At 33.8% G+C, this 23159-nt stretch overlaps 1 protein-coding gene across 3 annotated transcripts in view; it reads left to right on the top strand.

Annotated features, from left to right (window-relative positions):
- LOC118188135 (uncharacterized) overlaps nt 1-23159 on the top strand; it is a 238969-nt gene that overhangs the window by 31699 nt on the left and 184111 nt on the right. For all 3 annotated transcript variants that reach the window (XM_085815248.1, XM_085815247.1, XM_085815245.1), the window contains exons 5-7: nt 4229-4335; nt 5972-6240; nt 13878-14032. In XM_085815248.1, the coding sequence (XP_085671374.1) occupies nt 4229-4335; nt 5972-6240; nt 13878-14032 (531 nt within the window). The remainder of the gene's footprint in view (nt 1-4228; nt 4336-5971; nt 6241-13877; nt 14033-23159) is intronic.

The following is a 23159-nucleotide window of genomic DNA, read 5'->3' as shown; positions in this document are numbered from 1 at the left end:
AAATAAAAATTATTCTGCCCTTAAAATGAAATCTACGGACGCTCATCCGCCCAAAAGAAACTCATTTACTCAACACTTGCAGCATTCACAAAGAAAAGAGAACCAGGACGCAAATTAAATTTTCCTTTTATCACCCAGCAAACAAAACCCCAGCAGCGCGAAAGACATCTCGGTTATCGTAGAGTTCACAAAGATGTCGTTTTCATCCAGATGTTCGGAAAAGAAACGTTCCCTACCTATGATAGGAGAAAAAATTGAACCATTGAAAAATATATAGAGCTAAATATTTTAACTTTAAAATATATAGCTACTACACTCTTTACAATTTCAATTTAAATAAAGTACCTAAATATTTACTGGTTCAATTAGTAAATAAGTACAATTGAAAACTCGCAACACAACAAAAGATTCCTGGTGTAAATTTTGAACAAACATTTATCGATTTTATAGGGTGATGAGACACGCAGATAGTGCTTCTTCTTCAGGAGCGAACAACTTACCAGTATATATATATATACAGAACTCCATTTGAAACTAGGTAAAAACGCCAACTTTAAATAGTTGCATGTCTTTATAAAGGTTTGTGCCTCTTTAGGAACATAAACTTTTAAGGTCTGAAGAATTAGCTTCTCTAGATTTGTGAAACTAAACAGAGATCAGATGAAGGGTGTATAAGAACCTTTATTTAATCATAAAATTACCAAATGACCAAACTTCGGTTATAAGGAGCCAACACTTCTGGCTTAACAGAAATACGTAACATATATAAATTTCAAGGTGTGTAGGGATATTTTAACGTTTAACAGGATACCTTCACAGGATACTTGAACGGGCAGGAATTCCTCTGGCCTAAAGTAATCGTCGAGACAAGAACACATCAACGTCGCTAACGCAAATCGTGAATAATCACAGCGCAAAGTGTCCTAGTATAGGCAGACATGCTCTGGAAACTAACTTCCCGAAACTCTTGCATAAATACCTTTTCATTCTACTTAATCTGAGTAAACTCTTGCTATCTCATTTACATTCGGCATGAAAAGCGTGGGTGAAAAGAGAGTAGAATGCTTTTTGTGCTCATGGCAAGCCACTGCCCCTTGGTTTAAGGCAGCGTTTAGAGAAATACTGCTTAACGTTTTCCCCGAGACATTCTTTTCTGTATTGTTTCAATTAATACGTATATTTTCGTATTAAACACCTGTTACCACATTGCAAATTTAATTCAAATTAAAAAATACTGAATAAGCCCAAACGCTGGATATTTGTGCATTTAAGGAAGTATGCTTTTAATTATGTAATTAATTTAATTTTTGATATATTAAAAAAAGTCTGCTTTAAATAAAAAGGTCCGACCTGCATCACAACATATTTTGAAAAGTTATCATTGTCGAGTTAAGTCTCAAAGTTATATTTCGAACTAATTAATTTTTTTTCATGTATTTCAGTCTGCACTTCATGTTCGTTTCATTAATTTAAGATGGGAAGAAATAATTTTGTTTTTACTAATTTCTATATTTCCATGCTTTTATTTAACTCTTTAAAAAGATTTTGAAAACTTCAAACTCACTTTTTCTTTGTTATCTAGGATTACAAAACATTTCTAGTCTTCGTTCCTTAATGTCATCTAAAATTCTTAACTTAATCTAAATCCTTTTTGCAGAGTGCTCTAAAATTCTTTTTCTAAAAATGTTAAATCTCGTACTTGAACATTCTGGCTAACTAAAAAATGATAGCATTAATAATGTGTTTCAAGGTTTTGGTGCCCAAACGCATTTAAGACATAAAAGAAAGAGATAAAAAGAACAAAACTGGGGCTTCATTTATAATTTGAATTCTTACTGAAGTAGAGGTACATAAAGAGAGGTCACTAAAAGCAACAACATTCTTCTAACCTATGCTAAAGACAATTATCTAATCTCTAACCTTACCGTTTTTGCAAGGAGATAGGTTAAGCGTTAGCAACAACAACATTTCTGAAAAACTTGAGGTTTGAGCTAATATCTCAGCGGAAAAAATTGAAGAAAAAGAAAACTACTCAAAATTTGTTGTTACATATCAAAAATTAAGATTTAACCCTAAACTGGAAAGAAAGATAGTTCTTGAATATTGTGCAAATAATGCAGATGTAAAATATTAGAAAACAACAACGACAAAATCAATCTTGTAAACAGTAGGTGAAAGAAACAATCTCGTCTGTGTCCTATCTGGCAGATAAACAAAAATATGGAAAGAGTACATTTTTATTCTTGACGAGGGTTAAACACAAGGATTCTTCTGGTACAGCTGCTTTGTGGAGAAATGTTTAGTCACAGTTTTAAAAGAAATATATTAAGTAAATGCAATGTTACTTAGAGAGAAATTTTCGCTTTCCACATAACATGAGGTGCTTGAAGTGAGTGATAATTAACGTAGTAAATAGTTAAAGTCAGTAGGAAATAGTTGGAAGGGACATTGAAAAAAAATCTGAAAGGTTTGAGATTTAAAGTTCGCCCAAAAGGGTTTGTTAAGTTTTTTTTTTTTTTTTTTTTTTTTTTTTTACGCTCTCGCAGTCTTCCGGTCTGCTATTACTCTCACTGTTAAGCTATTTCTTTTTGTCTTTTTAACTTTGTCATTAAGCATCGTTTATTCCGCACTTACGTCATATACATTTCAACCCCAAAATTACAAAAGGCAGCATTTTCGTATATAATTCATATAGAATTTTCGAAGCAGTTTTAAATGTTGACATATATTTTTCTAATTTTTTGAATCTTTTTAGTTTATCATATCAATGATTAGTTTTCATAGTAAGATGTAATTTACGATAGACAGTTGCGCTGGAGATAAAAAATGATTTATTCTGTACAATGTTCTGACTGCTGACTTTTTGATAGTTCAGTTTATTAACAAAAAATTGCAAAATATGAAATATAAAATTGGAAATTCAAAATTCGGCCTTTCAGATGCACATGTTCGGGTGGAAGAATACATTAATCAAAATCGGATGCCTGTAAGTACCATCGTTTATTCACAATGCTAGGAGTATACGTATTGTTACTTATTTAATTTATTTTGAAATAATACAGGGCTATTGTGGTTATTTATAATTTTAATGTTATAATAATATTTGGTAGCAACAATTTGAAAAGTAATACGCCGTTTTTAGGAAGCCAACGAGAAATCCTATTTTTCGATATTAATAGCCCTTTTTTGGTTAATAAGCAAACTGTTTGGATGAACTACTATGTTCATAATTACCTAGGATATTCATTTTTGATTGCTTCTGGTCTCTATCAATTGAAAGTTTGCCTGGTTATTAGAATGCTAGAACACACGATAGGGGAAAAAATCTCAGCATTGAAAACTCAGGTCCCTATATATAAAGGAAAATTTTTTAGTAAGATTTGTTAAACAAAAATATAATAACATAAATTGGTTTATAAACCTCAAAAGTAGTTTTGTTCATAATTTAAAATTTTAATTTGAGAGATTTCAAGTAATTTTCAAAGCCAAATTTTAAGAAATTTAAATTTTTAATTGAAATTTTTAAGTGCCCGTAGGGGTTCGAGAAATGCCTGGTACATATCAGTGGTCCTGTAGTAAAAACAGCTAAATGCAGGTAGTTTGACCCCGCTCAAAGGGAAGTCTGCATAGGAGTTTTCGTTTTTCCTCCCTATGTTTAACGTTTACCGGCCAGTTTCATTAAACCCTTTTGCATGAAAGCAAACTTTCCCTTACGCAAATAGTCCTCCAATGCTTTCCCATAACCAACATTAAATATCTAATTCATTCGAGAAATTGATTTGGTTTGGTTTATGTGATTACGTCAATGTCGAGGACTATCTATCTGCCTTCGTGGAGAACGTTCTAAGGGAAAATGGCTCGTATACACGTTATACATGTTGAAAACCACGAAAACGACTATGCAGCCAGCCCGTCGAACCTCGGACCGAACTATTAGTGTTCAGCGACTTTACCGCTCGGTCGTTGGTGGGCATGGAACATAAACTGAAATTTCCTTATCTCTGAAAAATGTCACAGCTCATGTATTGGTTTTGAGTTTTTGCAATTTAGTATTGATTTGCAAATAGTGGAATTTTTTTTTCTGTTTTAGCTTATTTTGTTGTTTTGTCTTCCGAAATATTAGGATAAAATCTTTCATTTATACAGAATTATTTTCTCTGCAAGTATCAGACTTATAATATACTTCTGCTAATGTGCATTTTATACCACTGCTGATTTATTTTTAAAGGTCCTTGTAAAGGAAGCAGCTTGGCTCGGTTTATATCAGAAGAATAAATGCGGTGGTGTTCTGATTTCATCGAAATATGCTATAACTGCCGGACATTGCCAACCAGGGTAAGCTATGGAATAATTTTAATTGTTTTTATTGTTCAGATATAGTAACGTATTACTTTCCTGCACAGCAAAGTACAATGAATCTTTGGGATGCGAAATGAGGCGTAAATTTCTGGTATGCAATAATCTCTTGACTGACTCATTTCTGTGGGATAGAATCTTTGTAAGATAAACAAAAACCAGCAATCCAAAATCATGATGATAAGGAACATTTTTTGCATACTTATCAAATACAGGTACTTAAGTATTACCGCAACCACCTTAGCAGAATTCGCTAAATTTCCAGAATTCGACAAACTCTAGCAAACATTATCACAACAATTCTTCCGGCAACTATACTCATAACAATCCTTCAGTTAAAACAACATTTTAATATGCGTATTTTTTGTTGTATTATAAGTTCAAACGGTTTTTATAAAGAAATCGTGATATTTTTTGACTTAAAATTAATTTCAAAATATGCGCTTGTGGTATTTGCCAACAGTGGAAGAAACTGCGGTAAAATATCAGCAGGAATTCAGAATTTTGTCGCAGAATCTCTCTAAAGGAAACAAGGAGATACGTTTGGTTAGATAGCCAGTGTGGCGGAGATTTGCTCGATACCGAATCTCTGCCATTTCGGAAAGGTTGCTGTGTGTTTGAGGAGAAGAATGTCATAAAAATACGACAAAGAAGCGATTAAATGTTTTGTTTTTTAATGTTTATGTTTAATGTTTAATGTAATTTTTATTTAACAATTAAAATCTCTATTTTAAATTACTAAAGGATGTTCATTTTATGTGTTCAATAAATAAATCGGGAAAATTTTTTAACAATTTTGCCAAAACCACTAGCTTGCACCCGAAAATATCTTTTACCTTTTCGTCTGTAAAAAATCGCCAAATAGCGCCAAGGTCGTTGCGTTAATACTTGCTTGCGTAACAAGATATGTATCTCTGTTGTGTATATATAGTTAAAGGAATCAGCATTTTCATCTTTTTAATACTATTTTTTACTTCAAAGCAAAATAATGCACTTTTTTTATAATGATAACGGGGAAAGTGCAGAATCGCCCACTGCTTGGCGCGTTTTTAAGAATTGCATTAACTCGGTATCCATGTATACATCGACCTATGTTCACTTAAAAGAAATTCCAGAATTAGACAAAAAAAGGCATTGCGCACTCCCTTGACTTTATCCATGTACACATCGACCTATTTTCACTTAAAAAGTCAAAGAAAATTGACAAAAATCCAATGCTTCTTACTCTTGTAAAAAGCGCCAAACGAACGCCAAATAAAGAAGTGGACAATTGTGCACTTTAGCCAAGATAACATCAGTTTTATTTTGGGGTACATCTCATCGCAGTTTCAAGTACTTATTGGAGCCTTCCTCTTGTTTTGAGACTATAATTTCAAATTCAGGTAAATGAAGACGGGGGAAAAAAAAATCTACTGTTGGGGGGTAGGGTTCATTTTTTTAATTATGATAATGATTTACTTTACTTTTTTGATGAAGTAATACACTGTTACGAATTTATTATAATGCGGTATACTTTTTCCCGAATATATTAGTTACAATGCATTGTACGTTTTCCTAAATTTATGTAAATATAAGTACGTAATAATCTAAAGTTTGTTTTCTTCTGTCCTTGAAGGAGATTCCTTTCATCATTAATGGTAATTCTTGGAGAACACGATTTGCTAACAGATTATGAAAGACTGAAACCAGAAATGCGCCGAGTAAAGAGGATGATTGTTCATCGGCATTATAATCCTCAAAATTTCGATAACGATATCGCATTACTCGAACTGGATCCTCCTGTGACATTTCGTCCTCATATAGCACCTATTTGCCTTCCAGCGGCGGATGAAGACTTTACGGGAAAAATGGCATACGTCACTGGCTGGGGAAAAACAGCTCACGGTAAGTGCTGCTATCTGTTGATCAATTGAGTAACTAAAATTGGAAACAAACGAATCTGATTATGATTTGAAGACGCATTGCATTAACCTTAGAGCCACTTGGGTTTTAATGTAAATTTGCAATAAACACAAAAGATTCGTTTCTGAAATTAACGAAGCTAAAAGATATTATAGCACTATATTTTTGTCTCTGAGAATTCACCAATCATTTATAATTAATGCTCTCCGGAAAATACATCTTTATCAGTTACTCTTTCAATGCTAATTAATTATCGCTGCATTCAGTACATTTTGAATAACAGGCTCAGTGCAGAATTTAAGTATAAATTATACAAGCTATAGCTTAGGGCTCCCACTTTCTTGAGGATCCCCCCAAAATTTAAAATATAGTATAAATATAGTATAACAGATTTATAAAGAGTCTGAAATAGCTTAGGGACTCATCAAGTCTAAATCCGGCCCTGGTTAGTTTTGATTATGTCAAAACTTATAAGGGCTATCTGCCTAAGGGGCGGTATGCCTTCGTGGAGGACTTTTAAGGAGAAACCAACTCATATTCACGTTATACATGAAGAAACCCACAAAAACACCTATACATATACCAGGTCAGCATTGATACGGGGTCCCTTCTTCTGAGCTATGGGAACACTCGTGTCCAGGTGGGCTGAAAGGAGCCTCCAATCCTTACAATTCTTACAAGGTCAGTATTAAGCGACTTTACTGCTCTGCCGCAGGTGGGTTAGTAATAGTTAGGGGTAATATTTGAAGAATTACAGGTTAGTGAACGATATGTTGCTGATAATAACTTAAATTTTATGCACAGAATATTTCAAGAAAGTGGTTATTAAAATATTTATCGAAATGTTCACACAAGACGTGTTCTTAATGAGACTGCTAATAAGGTCACAAACGTTTTTGACGTGTGACCTCTTCGAGGTGAGCAATAATTTATCTGCCCCTGAAAAAAAAAGTTACGGTAATTGTCAGAGAGAATAAAGAGGAATTAAAACCGTGACCTGCGGAGGGCATGTTTTACACCCACAAACCATTCTCGACACAGACACAACATATCATATGCAGTTCATGATTTTCATGAACGAGATTCATAGATTCGTGAAGTTGCCCTTTCGAAGTTTAGGCAGTTCGTAAGTTGCTCTAAAGAGTTTACAGGGCGGCAAAATCCTGAAAATACTCTGGATTGATTGCACGAAAGTTAACAAGCTTAAAGCAGCCGTCTAAATATAATTATCACGTAAGAAAGAAAATTTAAACATTTCAGTCGAATAAACTCAAAAAATATTTTAAAGTTATGAATAGGATAAAAATGTATTAAAACACCCCAGACAGTTTTTTTTAGACTTTCTTCTAGCGATATGTTGGTAGGCGGTTGTGATTAAGCATTTTGGTGGCCAAGACCCGGAAACTTAAAAGTGCACCTTAGGGTCATATGCTTAATATTATACATTCGTGGATATAATTTTTCATTCTTATTTAGTAAAATCTTTCAAAATTGTTGGTAAAATTTCTGAAATGAGTATATTTTTTCCGTTATTATTTCCTTTTTTTCATTTTTCGACATTTGAACATAAACAAAAATATAATAATATTTTTTTTTACATTGTAACAACCTTCCTCGGTAAAGAAACTTCATATGTGACTAATAAGGAATCGCAAAAAAATAGGGTTTTTCTGACAACATCAAACAAAACCAATCTTTGTAATTGATCATCAGACTGCAGTAACTGTACGTGCTGCTAATAATAGGGTGTAATTGGTTAGAATTCAGGATCTTCCAGATGGTTGACCAAAGCGAATAGTGATTGCTTGTGTACTGGCAAGTGGAATGTCTTCGTCATGACGAAACACCATATCTTCGTTTTTAGGGGTCCATGCCATTCGTCCCCGATTCATGACACGTCTGTCAAGGAACTGTTTTTTATATACTCTTTAATGCAGACATCTGGCAGCCGGGAAAACATCTCATCAAGCAGCGCTATCGGTACCCATACGTGCAACTGTTCACCTACTGCAATCAACAGTTCGGTGTGCTAGATGCATATCTGCTTGTCTCCGGTTTTGTGAGACCTTCCATCTTACTACCTCTGCGGGTAGTTTTATAACGACGGTTTCCTGTGCAGCCTTTTCACCCTTTTCGTATCGCATTATGATTGCATTTCAGACCCTGTATTACGATATGATCACACTTTACAAAAGTTACTTTAACAGGCGAAAGATGGTCCATCTGATAATTTGAACCTGGTATTTGACATTTACAAAGGATGCCCCCAAGCCTCTTGCAGCTCTTCTCTGTTCTGGGAGCCTCATTTTTAATGATTTACTGCAGAAAATCAATATTTCGAATTGTGAGATTATCTGTTATGCCGATGATTTATTGATTATGGTGGAGGGAGACTCTCTTGAAAAAATGGAGCAAGTATTTAAAAAAGTGGAAAATGATTTGAAAGAAAGGAGTGACAGAAAGAAAATGTATTTTAATGATGAAAATAACTTGTGGACTTTTTCCCTCGGGGTGGGAGAAAGACCAGACCCCCACAATTGAAATTTAAAGGGTAATCCTATCAAATGAAATATCTAGGAATTATTATCGACAGCAAATTAAATTTTGCGGAACATTTTAAGCATATACATAGAATCATAGAAAACATTTTAAAATCTTATAAGTATAATTTTAATGTCGATACTTTGAATAGAAAGAGTTCCACCCTGAGAGAGATATTTAGAAATGTGGTCATTCCTAAAATATCATATGGAGTCGGAGCTTGGGGCTGCCGAACAGAGGAGGAAATTAGAATTAGAATGAAATTGGACACCCTGCAGAGAGGCTGGATGCTTGCCATTACAAGAGCGTTCAAAACCGTTTCGACTGAAGTTGCCTGCGTCCTTGCGGGTGTTCCACCAATCTCGAGTTTATACAAATTATACTACAAAAAGTTTCTATTAGCTAATAAAATTATTATAGATGCGGAAATTGGACAAAAAGTACTCACGAGGAAGGCCTTTCAGCAAGAGAATGAGGATATTATTCACCCAGTGACACGATTTCGATTATTTTATGATCATGATTTCCCTTCTGATGGCGAAATATACTCAAGAGCCAAAACATTATGACCAGCCCTACATTTTGCGATGAACGCGCCTGGATGACGTGGAAGACACGTGATCAGGTGGAAGTGGTATTTAACTGCTGCTAGAGAGTTTAAGCAAGCATTCTTCACTTACTTCTGTGTGTGATGGCAAAGGCTGCGGATCTAAGCGACTTTGATAGAGGGCAGATTGTAATGGCTCGAAGGCTCGGAACAAGTATTTCCGAAACTGCACGACTCGTGGGTTGTTCGCGATCTACAGTTGTTAGTACGTATGAAAAGTGGATGAATGACAGTGAACCAGCATTAGACGACATGGTGTTGGACGTCCACACGCTAAAGGTCGTCGGAGACTGTCTCGCATGGTGAAGCAAAACCGGAGCCAGACAGTGGCTCAGTTGATAGCCGAATACAATGTAGGGCCAAGTAGAAAAGTATCGGAGCACACTGTTCAGCGGACACTGTTGGATATGGGGCTACACAGCAAACGTCCCACTCGTGTGTCTTTGCTGACCAAGCGTCATCGCCAACTGCGCCTGCACTGGGCCCGGGAACATCACGGCTGGTCCATAGATCAGTGGGAGAGAGTTGCCTGGTCAGATGAATCACGGTTTGTCATTCATCACGCCGATGGTCGTGTCAGGATACGCCGTCTTCCAAGCGAAAAGTTGCTCCCTGAATGAACAGTAGGTCATACACAGGCCGGTGGTGGCGGTATTATGCTCTGGGGGACGTTCTCTTGGGCGTCTCTGGGACCCGTCGTTGCAGTACAGCAGACCATGAATGCTACAGGGTATCTGAACATCATTGCGGACCAGTTGCACCCTTACATGGCCTCTGATTTTCCAGCTGGAAATGGAATGTTCCAACAGGACAACGCCCCGTGTCACAAGGCTACAATTGTGTTGGAGTGGTTTCAGGCACATGATGCTGATTTCCAGTTAATGTCCTGGCCGCCTAACTCACCGGATCTCAATCGGATAGAACACATTTGGGATGTCATGGGACGGCAGCTAAGAGGTCAAAGACCACCAATTCGCAATATCTCGGATTTGCGTGACCGTTGCTACAATATCTGGTACAATCTGTCTCCGGCCATCTATCAAGCACTTGTGGCATTCATGCCAAGGCGGGTTGAAGCTGTGTTGCACGCCAAAGGTGGCCCAACTCGTTATTGACAGGTGGTCATAATGTTTTGTCTCTTGAGTGTAGACGCTTTTACAGATGATTTTGGAACTGATGGCGAGTGGGTAGCGCTGTCGTAATTTATTTTCATGGAGTGGAGATAGACAATGTGAGAATAAAACCTAAACCAATGAATTCAGTTTATCAAGCAGAACTATACGCACTGACAGAAGCTTTGAATTGGATTAATAAAACAATAACAGTTCGATTTTTATAAATATTTATACTGAAGCCCTGTCTGCGCCTCAGGCACTCGCCCAACCAGATCATGAAAATTGACTGATTAATGAAATAAAAGAGTTGTTTAAAAAGTCTGAAAGAAAACATATTGTTAAATTACACTGAAGGCAGTGGAATTGTCGAAAATGAAAGTGCGGAACATCCTTGCTAAAATAGCGGCACTTGATGATGGGACCGATAGTTTTGACATACAAAATAAAAAAATTAGAAAAAAAAAAAAAAAAAAAAAAAGCATTGCTGAAATGGAAAACTGGATTTATACAGAATATAATTTTTTCTGGGAGTCGTCTACTAAGAAAAAGAGCTAATGAAAAATATGAAGTTAAACAAGAAAATGACTATTATAAATAATGTTGATATAAATCAGGTACTGACTAATCATGGGCGTTTCCCGGCTTATTTTAATCGGTTCCATCTGCAGAATAATCATAAATACTGAATATGTGATACGTTTGGGGACGCTAGGCACTTCGTCGATGAATGTGCAGTTACCCGGAGTGCAAGATAGAAATATAGAAGGAATTTTTAAGGAAAATGTTAAAAGGAACTAATCAAATTTGAAAAGTTTTGCAGAGACAGTAATGGATAAGATTATAAATAGAAACAAAACAGAATTGGAATTCAGCACTAAGATTTTGGACTTTTTATGTTTTTTCTTGTATTTGTTTTTTTCTAGGCAGTCCGAATCTTTGATCATACAGCCGGATCGCCCTTATAATAGGAGGATTGTTATTGTGCCCTTATAATGATAATGATCACACTTCATTCTTTGACTAACTTAACCTGGCCAGAAATTTGTACATGCTCTAGTCAATCACCTGTTTAGTAATTCATTTTGAAATTTGTTCGGTTTTCTCCCCGAATTCTTACAAAGGTTCGCATAAATATACCAGGTTCGATATTTCTTCCTAAGCATATTATCGGAAAGATTTTGCATGGATTGATTCCCAGATTAGAGCGACAGAACCAAGCGTTTGCGAACTGTGACTATTCTAATCTTGCTAAGATTATTTGACTTTATACTGATAATGAAGGAATTTATTCTCTCAAGTAGATACGAAAATTCCTCTAGAACAGCGCTTCTCAACCTTTCCACTAACGCGTACCATCTAAATAAAAACTGAAAAACTTAAGTAACCACCGCTATATTTTACAATGATTTTTTTGTTTTCGATTTCTCAATAGAAATATTAAGAGTAAATATATTTTGCCATTTGCACAACCTATTGGCTACTTGTATTAAATATGCGTACATAAAAAATGGATTACCATTTTTATTATCAAAATTTAAGTTATACTACTTTAATTTTAAAAGTTAGTGCGAAATTTGCGCTTGTTTAAGAGAGACAAATTTCTTTGTCTGGTCTTATTTCACTTAGTTTTAGCCGCAAATTATGATCCACTTTAAATTTTGTTCTGTATTTAAATTTTAAATATAACATGGAAGAAAATCCTTCTTCACACAAATAGATTGTGCAGAAAGGAAATAAAAATTTAATAACTTTACTTGAAATGCGTTTTAAGTTATTTTTCGGTTTAGTCCACAGTGTCGTACACAAGTGTATTATTTTCGAGTTCGATCACAAGAAACTTCTATCAATTTTTCTTTTTCTTCACAAGATTTTTGAATTTACTAGTTAAAAATACTTTTTCTTTGCTTACAACCTAGTATTTTTCTCTAGCGTACCACGTATTTTCCTCTTGCGTACACCAGTGGTACGCGTACACTGGTTGATAAGTGATAAGTGACGGAGGACGTGGGCACTGTCCCTTTACCTTAATGGTTAATCAGTACAGCACCACGTCCGCCATTATCCAGAGCCGCCAATGGGGTTCGCTGCCGTCCAACTGCCCGGGTCCCAGTGTTTGTTGATATCTGAGAAAAATATAAGTACATGGCCATACAGGGGCTTTTTTAACATGCTATTTTTACAATACGTTACGATACTAATGATTCAATTATAATACATTTAAAAACTAATTTTGCAGCATGCACTATATATTACGATAATGATTTATACAATTCATACATTACCAATTATACATTAGAGTACTAATTATGCAATTTCAATACATTATAATACTAATTATGCAGTACACACATAAACTTTACAGTGTATGTTACGATGAATAATAGAAACATTACCAATTATACAATTATTATACATTACAATACTAATTACATTACCAATTATACAATTATTATACATTACAATACTAATTACATTACCAATTATACAATTATTATACATTACAATACTAATTACATTACCAATTATACAATTATTATACGTTACAATACTAATTCAGTGCTACTGCTAGTAATTCTGATAAATATTACACATAGTTATGCAGTAATTCTCAAATCTATTCTCAAGCATGTAAGTACATATTCAGTGCTCTAGAAGGCTGTGTTGCGTAGGTGTAGTTAATAACGTAACAATCATATTTTCTAAATTAAAGTTACTAGCGACGGCCGAGCGCAGTCGAGGAAAAAGAGGATGATTGCGATTTCACACAATAAACTCCCTTCTTTGCGACGCATATTTTATTTTTTGCTGTACATTACAATACCAAATAATATCAAATAAATCTGATCGAACGATTACCTTACGGTGATATTTTGCGGAACAGTATAGAAATAATTTCGTGACACCTGAGGTTTCGAGCGAGTGGTATACCTGGTATTGATAAATATACATTAAAATTTTAAATGAACATTAGTGTAAAATAACCAAAGCAATTGTATAAAGCTCTGTAAAATTGTTTCTAAGTTTTTTCCAGTTGTTTAGGCATTTGATACATGTGATTCATGGTTGTAAATCGTTTTAAAAGAAATTACGCTGTGCCTACAGTGCAAAGTCTAACCAGGTTATTAATATCGAAGAAGATCATTTTAAATATTAGGTATGCAGACTTCTAAAACGTAAAATGCATATTTTGATAGTGCTTTTTATCTAAAATTTTATTTATTGCTTTGCATTTTTATTCACTTTGCTAATGTTCGTAGAAATTTATAAAATGCGTTCCATATAAATTGTAATCAGAAATATTATTTATTTAAGCCGTTAATCTGGTTTATAAAATAGTATATTTTAATTTTTAAAAGGCGGAGCAATCCCAAATCTCCTACAAGAAGTTCAAGTGCCTATTATGAGCAATGCCATGTGCGTAGATATGTTCAGGGAAGCCGGGCACACGAAACTCATCAAAGATTCATTTTTATGTGCTGGATACAAGGCAGGCGGAAAGGATTCTTGCGAAGTGAGTGCCACATATATTTATGTTATAAAACAAAGTTACACATGTATTATATGCTTTCCTTTTGAAAGCATTGAAGAAGAAATTTTTAATTGTTAATGACTGGTACCAAAATAATTGTGCTTAAGATGTAATATCTAATAGCAATTTGTGACATCCATGTTGTAAATAACTTGTAGTGTCCAGGTGGGTTAACTTCTAAATGGATATAGGAGTAGCAGGAAACTACACAGAAGAAGGGTTCAAACTCTTTATTAATTCTTTAAAATTTAAACTGTCTCAACCCGACGCTCACAAACTTCGCCTCTACTTGGGCGGTGGTAACTGAAAAGTAGGTAATTGAAAATCAAAAGTTGAAATGTTTAACAAGTTCTAAACAAACCTACGGGGCTCAGCGAGATCTCGAACTTCAACCCCCTTCTAAAACTAGGGGCAGCAGATAAATGCAATTTTAAGCCGCTTGAACCAGCAATCAGCAAACGTACCAACGGCAGAGACAGCAGCTAGAGCCCAACTCCCTAACTTCCCTTCTAAAACCTCGGTATTAAACTTTCCTCCTCAAAGTTGAATTTGCATTCTTTCACGCGCGCTACCAAATTTAACTGTTCTGGCACTGACAATTAGGGGAATGAAGGCTTATAGGAAAGTCTAAACTGAAATTTAAATTATTAATTAAAATAAATATAAATACACAGTATTGCTTATTTATAAATTTTAATGATTCATAACATAGATTTTTACGGCGGATAACTAACTATAATTCTTAAAAATGTAAATACTTGTTTTCGTAGGGGTACCCAAAAAACTGGAAGTGCTTTGTTTTCTCTCATATTTACCCTTCCGTCCGCGTTTTTTTTTTTAATATTTTTTTTTTTTAAATAATGATCACACTTCATTCTTTGAGTAACTTAACCTGCTCAGAAATTTGTACATGCTTTAGTCAATCACCTGTATAGTAAGTCATTTTGAAATTTATTCGGTTTTCTCCCCGAATTCTTACAAAGGTTCGCATAAATATACCAGGTTCGATATCTTCCATTAAACATATTATCGGAAAGATTTTTGCATGGATGAATTCCCAGATTAGAGCGACAGAACCAAGCGTTTGCGAACTGTGACTATTCTAATCTTGCTAAGATCATTGGACTTTATACTGATAATGAAGAAATTTATTCTCTCAAGTAGATACGAAAATTCCTCTAGAACAGCGCTTCTCAACCTTTCCACTAACGCGTACCATCTAAATAAAAACTGAAAAACTTAAGTAACCACCTCTATATTTTACAATGATTTTTTTTCAATTTCTCAATAGAAATATTAAGAATAAATATATTTTGCCATTTGCAAAACCTATTTCAGCAATTTACGATGCTGGAATTGGTTGTGCCATTTGCACAACCAATTTCAGCATCGGAAAATCGAGAGGGAAAAACAGTGCGAATAATTTAATTTCCGAAAGTTGCAAACTAAGAACCCAAGAAATGAAAAGTATTCAATAAAATAAACTGCAGGTAACCCTCACAATATTATTTACTTAAAGTAAACCTATTTTCCATTAAGATTACATAGTCATATTAACATTACAGTATCTAATAGGGTATCTTCTCTTTCACGGTTTTGTAGCTTGAATCTTGTCGGTTCTTATTAATGTCTCTTGTACTCCTTAAGCCTCAAATCATTCATAATTAATTAGAGAATGTGAAGGCACACCTGGATCAGCGAGATCACGAACTAAATGTCGGTTCATATTTGCTTCGGTATGATTGGTTGCTTCTTGTATTAGGCTGGCATATAGTTCAACAGTTAGAAGAAAAAGGTTTGGCATGACCTTGGCAAGTAGTGTGTTAAGGCTCGTGTTTGTTAGAAAGACCGAAAACAATCAGTACGTGGACGAATACATTCTAAAATTAAGGGGAACTTGCTCTCTAATCGCACTGAGGAAGGAGAAAATTGCGCGAATATTTTTAAAATTTTTCAAAATCTGTCCCTAAAAAGTACGGCAAATATTCGCGAGGTAATATGGTATTCTTAAAAACATTTGTGAAATAATACAGAAGGAGCGCACATCCTGTATGCAGTAGAAGGCATTTACATACTGCACAAGGGCCGTTGAATTCGATCACTATTCGAGGTCACTCTCAGAAACTGTATATTGTACGACTGAGAGAATTGAAAGACAAGTTGAAAGACACACAGTTGATCTACTTTGTATTGTAAGCTTTGAGCAGATATTGTCGTTTCCTTTTCATGTTTTTTGGACTGCAATGATTTTAATATAAGTCTCGGCTGGAGATGGTCGTCTATTTGCAACAGCATGATATAAAGTATTGTGCTTTCAGTTTTAAATTCTTGAACAAGGTCGCAAAAATTTCTCTTGAAAGCAATATTTCTTTCGGAAAATGTCCTTCTATGCAAATGAAGATGCTTATGAAATATTCAGCAGCATGCTAAGTAATTGATCGTAACAAAAAGTATCATTTCTGTTCTCTAGAACCTGAGGGTCATCATGTTTAATTTCACACTCTGAAAGGATGAAAAACAATGCATATACACGCGGCTGATTTCCTAGCAAAATTATAATGTAATTAAATATTGAACAGAAACTTGCAGTGTTTGAATAATATTTAAAAAAATAGTAAAATGCGTCTTTTCCTGTAATTTTACAGCTATTGGTATATCAGCTTATAACAGAATAAAAGTGGCTAAAACTAGAGCTAATTGCTAATTTATTATTATCCGATCATCAGAATTTCCTTTTTCTTACAGCAAAATATATTGATATAAATGTTTCTTAACTTATTTCTTAACTCATCCTATAAATGGCGATTTGGGATAATTCCGATATATTATGGAGCTTAATACCCTACATTTTCTAACTATATCTACTAAATTTAAATGATATCTACTTTCTTTCTAAGTATTTCTACTTCATTCATCCTTTTCGGTTACTACTGAAATAACAAGTCGATTCAAATGAATTCGATCATTATTTCGCATAGCTATAATGAGAACACTCGTTTCGATCCTTAATGCAGATTTGAAAGTCCATCGTTAAATAAAATTGTTTAATTACAAGATACTGCTGATACCTTTATAAACAATAAGATCAAAAGCTAGATCAAAAGCTGTCGTCAAATTTTTGTATGGATTATTTTGGAATCCTTTTGCTACCCAGATATAAATGCATTTGCAAGCCTTTGAAACAAATCCAACAGCAGATTCAAAAGCAGTTTGAGCAAGTACAGATAGAAGTGGGCTATGCAACAAAATTTCATCATCGATCATGTTAGTCTTCGCCCCAGGTGTGATGGAAAACAGCCATTACAGTTATCACACAAGGGAATGATCCATAAATCTCCTACCCCCTCTTCGTCTGCCATTAAAACATTTGAGAGGGCTTTCGGTTCACAAGTACTTTACGTGCCCCCCCCCCCATCGTGTCACACAGACGCTATATACTTTCAAACATATGTGCCTCCTCCGGAATTCGAAGGCGGGTTCAGCGATACAGCTGCTAGCATCGCTAACCACTACACCAATCAGAATGGCTGGAATTTCCAATAATCCTTCAATAAAAATCGTTTTATTGAAGAATTATTGGGAATTGCATGAAGGCGAATTATCATTTCATCGGAATGTGTGCTGTATTTCACGAGTGGATGTTTTTGATATGAGGAAATTGAAAATGCTCGAATCTAACTTTATTTAGGCGATGCAACAGTGCTTTGGAAATTTAGCGAAATTTTAAAATTTGGTCCGAAATTTGGAAATAAAATTCTTCAGAGATTTCGTTATTCGCGATCAAAATCTTCACTTTTAATATTTTTTGGGTTTGTCTACAGAATCTTAAAAGTTAATATTTTTTTACCCTTATGCATTTCTAAATGAGTGGAGTCATATATATTTTTGAGAAAATTTGTTTGTTCAGGTTTGGAAATTATGACCAGAAGATTGTTCATTACAGTTTTCTTTGAAATTCAGAATAAAGCTTATTCTTTTAAATAATGCTTAATTTTATATTAATCTTAATAATTAAGTTTTCAAATGGGACAAATGCCATTCTGCTTAATTGTAATGGCGATATGAAACGAGTAGTATGTGCTTACTTACATTTTTCTTGCCCCTAAATTCTCTGAATGAACATTACGCTTTAATTTAATTAAGAAGTATTTCTGCTAAAATACAGAGTTACGAGATGTTACAATGACTGGATGCTGTCGTTAACTTGTACTCTTGTTGAACGTAATTACGCTCAGGCATAAAACGCTCAGAAGGAGTGTGATTCATCAACGTTAAATGTTTGTTCCACAGATGCCCTTCGCATTTAACGCATTAGTTAATAAACTAATGCGAAGGGCACAACAGATGCCCTTCGCATTAGTGTATTAGCGCTTTTTTCTCTAAAGAGTTAATACACTATTTATACTCGAGAGCAGCATCAGTCAGGTGCCTTTTATCACCCGTTTAACCCCACACATCATGATCTCATGTCAGCAGACATTTCGAAATATATAAAAAATTGGTTATTTCAAGCTTTTGTGGTATTAATTTCAAATAATCTTTACACGAAGGTGGTTCTAATATGATTAATTTTTTATTTGATTGTATATGTTTGCTTTTGCCCCCTTCAAGTGTAATTAATGCACATAAAATTTTGCATAGAAGGCTGGCTTTCTAATTCCTTACACAGGAAAATTTTTGCCATCTCCTGAATGATCCGGTTTCGTTTTGAATCTACACTAGAGGAAAATACTAGTCAAGATACAAAGTGATAGGTTCATTTTTTAGTTATAAAAAAGAAAATAACATTATTCAGGACATTTTGGGGAATTGGAGGGGTTCAGGGTCAAATACTTAGAGAAATACTGGAGGCAAAACACGTTTAACTTGTGTTTGACGCAACATAATCTTTCAGGGTTTGCGCCAGAAAACCCATCATCTCCACATAACATGAGTGTAAATATGAAAATATATACAGATTAGAAAGCTTAGCCTCTAATAATAAATTTTTTCAACATATCCGCGGGTCACGGAAATGAAACATGTCTTCCAACTAGTGATTTTGGCGTTAAATAACACATGTGAGAACGCAAGAAACGCAAAAATCAGCACTGTTGCCTGTCAGAGACATTTTATTATGAAACTTAACGGTGTCTTTTGAAGCGTTGCAGTTAAACATGCATTTACCGTATTAAAGTGCAAACCTCATTGGTGAGATATTTTAACATGTTTGAAAGATCTTTTGCTTTAATAAGATGGAGTTCTTTCTTATTCTAAATAAAATTTTCTTGCATTATTTAAGACATAATTGTCTAAAGATGTACATACAAAGACTAAACACACATGTACTAGCCAAGCAGAAGGAGAAGTCTTTTCTTATTTCAGAGAGGCTAAAATCAAGAAATCCTTAACGTGTGTCGTCTAAGAACGTTAACTTTAAAACTGAAAAAAACCACCTTTTTCGCAAATAAATTATCAAAATTAATAGGAAATTAAATATTACCGCCTTTCAATATTGATTTTTCTCGATTCCTTAAGGTAAATAGGACATGTTTCTAAAACCCAAAAGTGTTTTTTTTTCTTCCTAAAATGTATTGGATATGTAAACATGAATATATTTTTGAAATCAAATTAATGATACCTTTGGAAGAAAATGTAAATAATTTTAAACTGAGTAATGAGCTGAGACCTGGCCTTGGTGAAAAATATATGTTTGTTCCAAAACTACTAAGTAGAGACCAAAAAATAAATTGGGATTTTTTTTTTTCATTTTCAGAAGGCACTGTTAATTATTTTCAGTCTTGAGAATTTTTCTTCATCCTTAAGAATCTAAAGAACCTTCTCTGTTTATCTTTGAACTAAATTTTAACAACGTATTTATTATTAAACTCAAGCAGTTTCCTAGGGGTAATCTGTTCTCTGAAGTGCTTTTAACTCTTAATATACTGTGTTTTAACTTATGGGACTAAAATATTTTACTTCTAATCTTCAAAACAAAATAACAATAAAGCGTATTGGCCAATCCCATATGTAAAATTCAGGAGACTTTCAAATATAACAGGCAAATGAAATTTTTAATTAAACAAATGAAATTTTTAATTAAACAAATGAAATGAATCTTGAAAGAATTGAAAACATAATGCTTTTGCTGTCAAGATAATTTTAACCAGTTCGTAAATAAAAACATTTACGTAAACATCAAGTTTGGCACAGCAATTACTATATCGCGGTAATGGAAATGCTCCATTAAATAATTCATTCTCCCATTATAAAAAATACAAAATACATAGTAAATAAATAGTAGGCGTTCAAAAAATGAAATTGCTAGGCTTTAAGATCATTTTGTAATTAACTTACTCTGATAAGGCAGGAAACGTTGCTAATAAAAATTAAGCATATTGTTCTGAAGAAATGAAAACAGAATAAGGGCTTTATATAAACTATTAAATTATTAATCAGGTAATATTACAGTTAATTCTTTTCATAGTTATTCCAAAATTTTACAAATATCGTAGAGATTTTTAGAATATTAACTTGTGGGTATAACATATATGTTACTATTATTGAAAAGCCTTATAAAATCATTTCATTTATGATAGTTTCTTTTAAAGCAAAGTTTTATACATTTTAAGTATAAAAAATGTCAATGGCAGTGTAAAAGAGTGAGAAATGTATTCAGTTTTGTTTTAATTTCAAGACTTGTTTAACTCTATAGATATCAACGACATTATGAATATAATGACTGAAATATATCACAATTGAAATATTAAAGAAATTTCAAAATTTAATAATTATAAAAAGTACTATATTAGTCATGTTAATAAAAAACTATATCGAATGCTTTGGGATTTTTCCAATACAAATTAAAATTGGAAAGACTTCCTTGGAGTTAGCTAATATTTATTTATTCATAGATGAGTCAAAATGCAATATCTGGAATAAATTAAAATTTTGGTACTATGCGAATAGATTATATACGCATTTTCTATGCAGTGGCTTGAGTTTTAGCTTGGAGTCCTTGTTTCCTATTTGCTTTTGCTTTTATTTTATTAAGAAATTAAAATTAAAAAAATACTAATCTTCATAATAACTGCAAAGACTTAAGTTCCTTGATTTCAGTATGAACGTCAAACAACGCTACCTAAAATATAGCATATTTAATAAAGGATCAGATTATAATCTCCCCATAACTAAGTATACTCCATAAACTATGAAATCTGGCCTTTTTGCATCTATTGTTTAATAGATGCAAGAAGATAGATAGATGCTATAATTACGTGAGAATAAATAAGAGTTAAATTAATTGCAGAGAGAATTATAATAAAATGGGTTGGTTAAATTTATTAATTTCTCATTAAATCGAAATTATCCATAAACTGTCTACAATACTAAAAATTTCAAATCTAAATTAATACTAACTATTTACACTTGATTTATTTATGTATAATGCAATGAAGATCTGGATGTTATTGAAGACCAATTATGCATTGGTCGTCGCTTTAACCACTTTGGGTATGGCGCCGAGGTAGTAACAGCATTGGTTACAGAAAGCATTCGAAATCAACTGAGTGGTTCATAATGAATCTAATTATACAACGATGCTTGAGATGATGCGTTCAAGCGATCAGCTATTTCTCAGTCAGTTGTGCCACATGATCTGAAGTGATTTGTTGTCCTCCATGGATCCTTTGGTATTGAGCCATATATTTCAAGATGAATAAACGAAGTTGGGATTAAGTCTTGATGTATGTTAAGCAGGGTGCCATTGAACCCAACAGAGAAAGAAACGTCTGAATTGGTGCCGAACTCTGAATCGTGAATCACTGAATTCGTGTCATCTTCAGCGATGCTATATTTAGCCTCTTTCTCAGTGTTAATAATCGCTGCATGTGTATGTGTGTGGAGGAGTAATCAATTTCTGTTGTTTTTGTTACTGATGCTCACTTGTCTGACCTATAGTCAGCTCAAGCCCACGAAATTCCTCGCGGCAAGGAACGCAATTTTACGCCTGCAGTTAGCAACACCCTTGAGCAGCTTATAGGTGCATTAAGATTTAACTCAGTTTCACCCCCAATTTTGATGGAGAGCGCGCCGGGGGACAGTTTAGAGGGTCCCCCGCCTTTCTTCCCCTACCAACAACCTCTCGAAAGAACTTCGGGCTCGCTGCATATTTAGAGTGCCTCCATGCCTCACGGATACTGTACATTTACAAACATCCACACTTTCTCAGGGATTCAAATAAAGGGCCCTGCAGCATGGCAGTCAGAGACGCTAATCAATTTCTTTTACGTGTTTGTTATTTAATGTTGCATAGCATAACATTTGATAGTCTAGAAGCCATTTCATTTGACAGCGAATCTCCTTAAGTTGTATTGCAAGATAGTTTAACGACTGGCATATACGATGACAATATTCCGTAATTGATTGCAATGTCTATACATTTAAGCCCTCAAGATGCCATTTATCAACAAAATACTACTTGTCAATATATTGCACAATATTTTGAAAAATGTTTACAAAGATTCAATATCTTTTCAAAGCAATCCAGGTGTTCAAACTTTTCATAACTAAAAAGTATCAAGCCAAGCTGGAAAGGCAAATGTAGTCTTTCCAAGCTTCTCAGCATTTCTTAAAACTTTTCTTGTTTTCCAATCATCTGCGTATCGCTTCGAAGGATACATGCTGAGTTTCGAAAAGGCTTATCGTCTTTCAAATCATTATCGAAAATTTCGTAGATGTCCTTCTTGTGAAATTAAAGATGTAAAAACTCTACTAATAAAGTTAATAAACTGAACATTTTATGCAACTATTCAGACAAATGGAACGTAATAATTAAAGCAAAAAACAATTAACAGCAAGACATATCTTAAGTAAAAATTTTATTGGTGATAAAATAGGCTAATAACATTTTTATTATATTTCAAGTTTCATTTCAACTTGGTGATAACTAGAATGTGGAGTAAATTTCAGTTATCTTAAATTTAAATATTAATTTTAAAATTAAAAAAAATGGATAATTAATAAATTTTACTCGAGTTCAAAAATAATACTTTGAATTAAATCATATGAGATTCGAGTACATTTTAATGTTAGAAATATCGGTAGCGATACCTTTTCAATTTAAGAGACT

The sequence above is a fragment of the Stegodyphus dumicola genome, chromosome 4, assembly GCF_044657685.1.
Source record: "Stegodyphus dumicola isolate Sdum_Otavi_A_Nest chromosome 4, ASM4465768v1".
NCBI classification, from domain to species: Eukaryota; Metazoa; Arthropoda; class Arachnida; order Araneae; family Eresidae; genus Stegodyphus; species Stegodyphus dumicola.
This window is presented reverse-complemented; position numbering and strand designations above follow the sequence as displayed.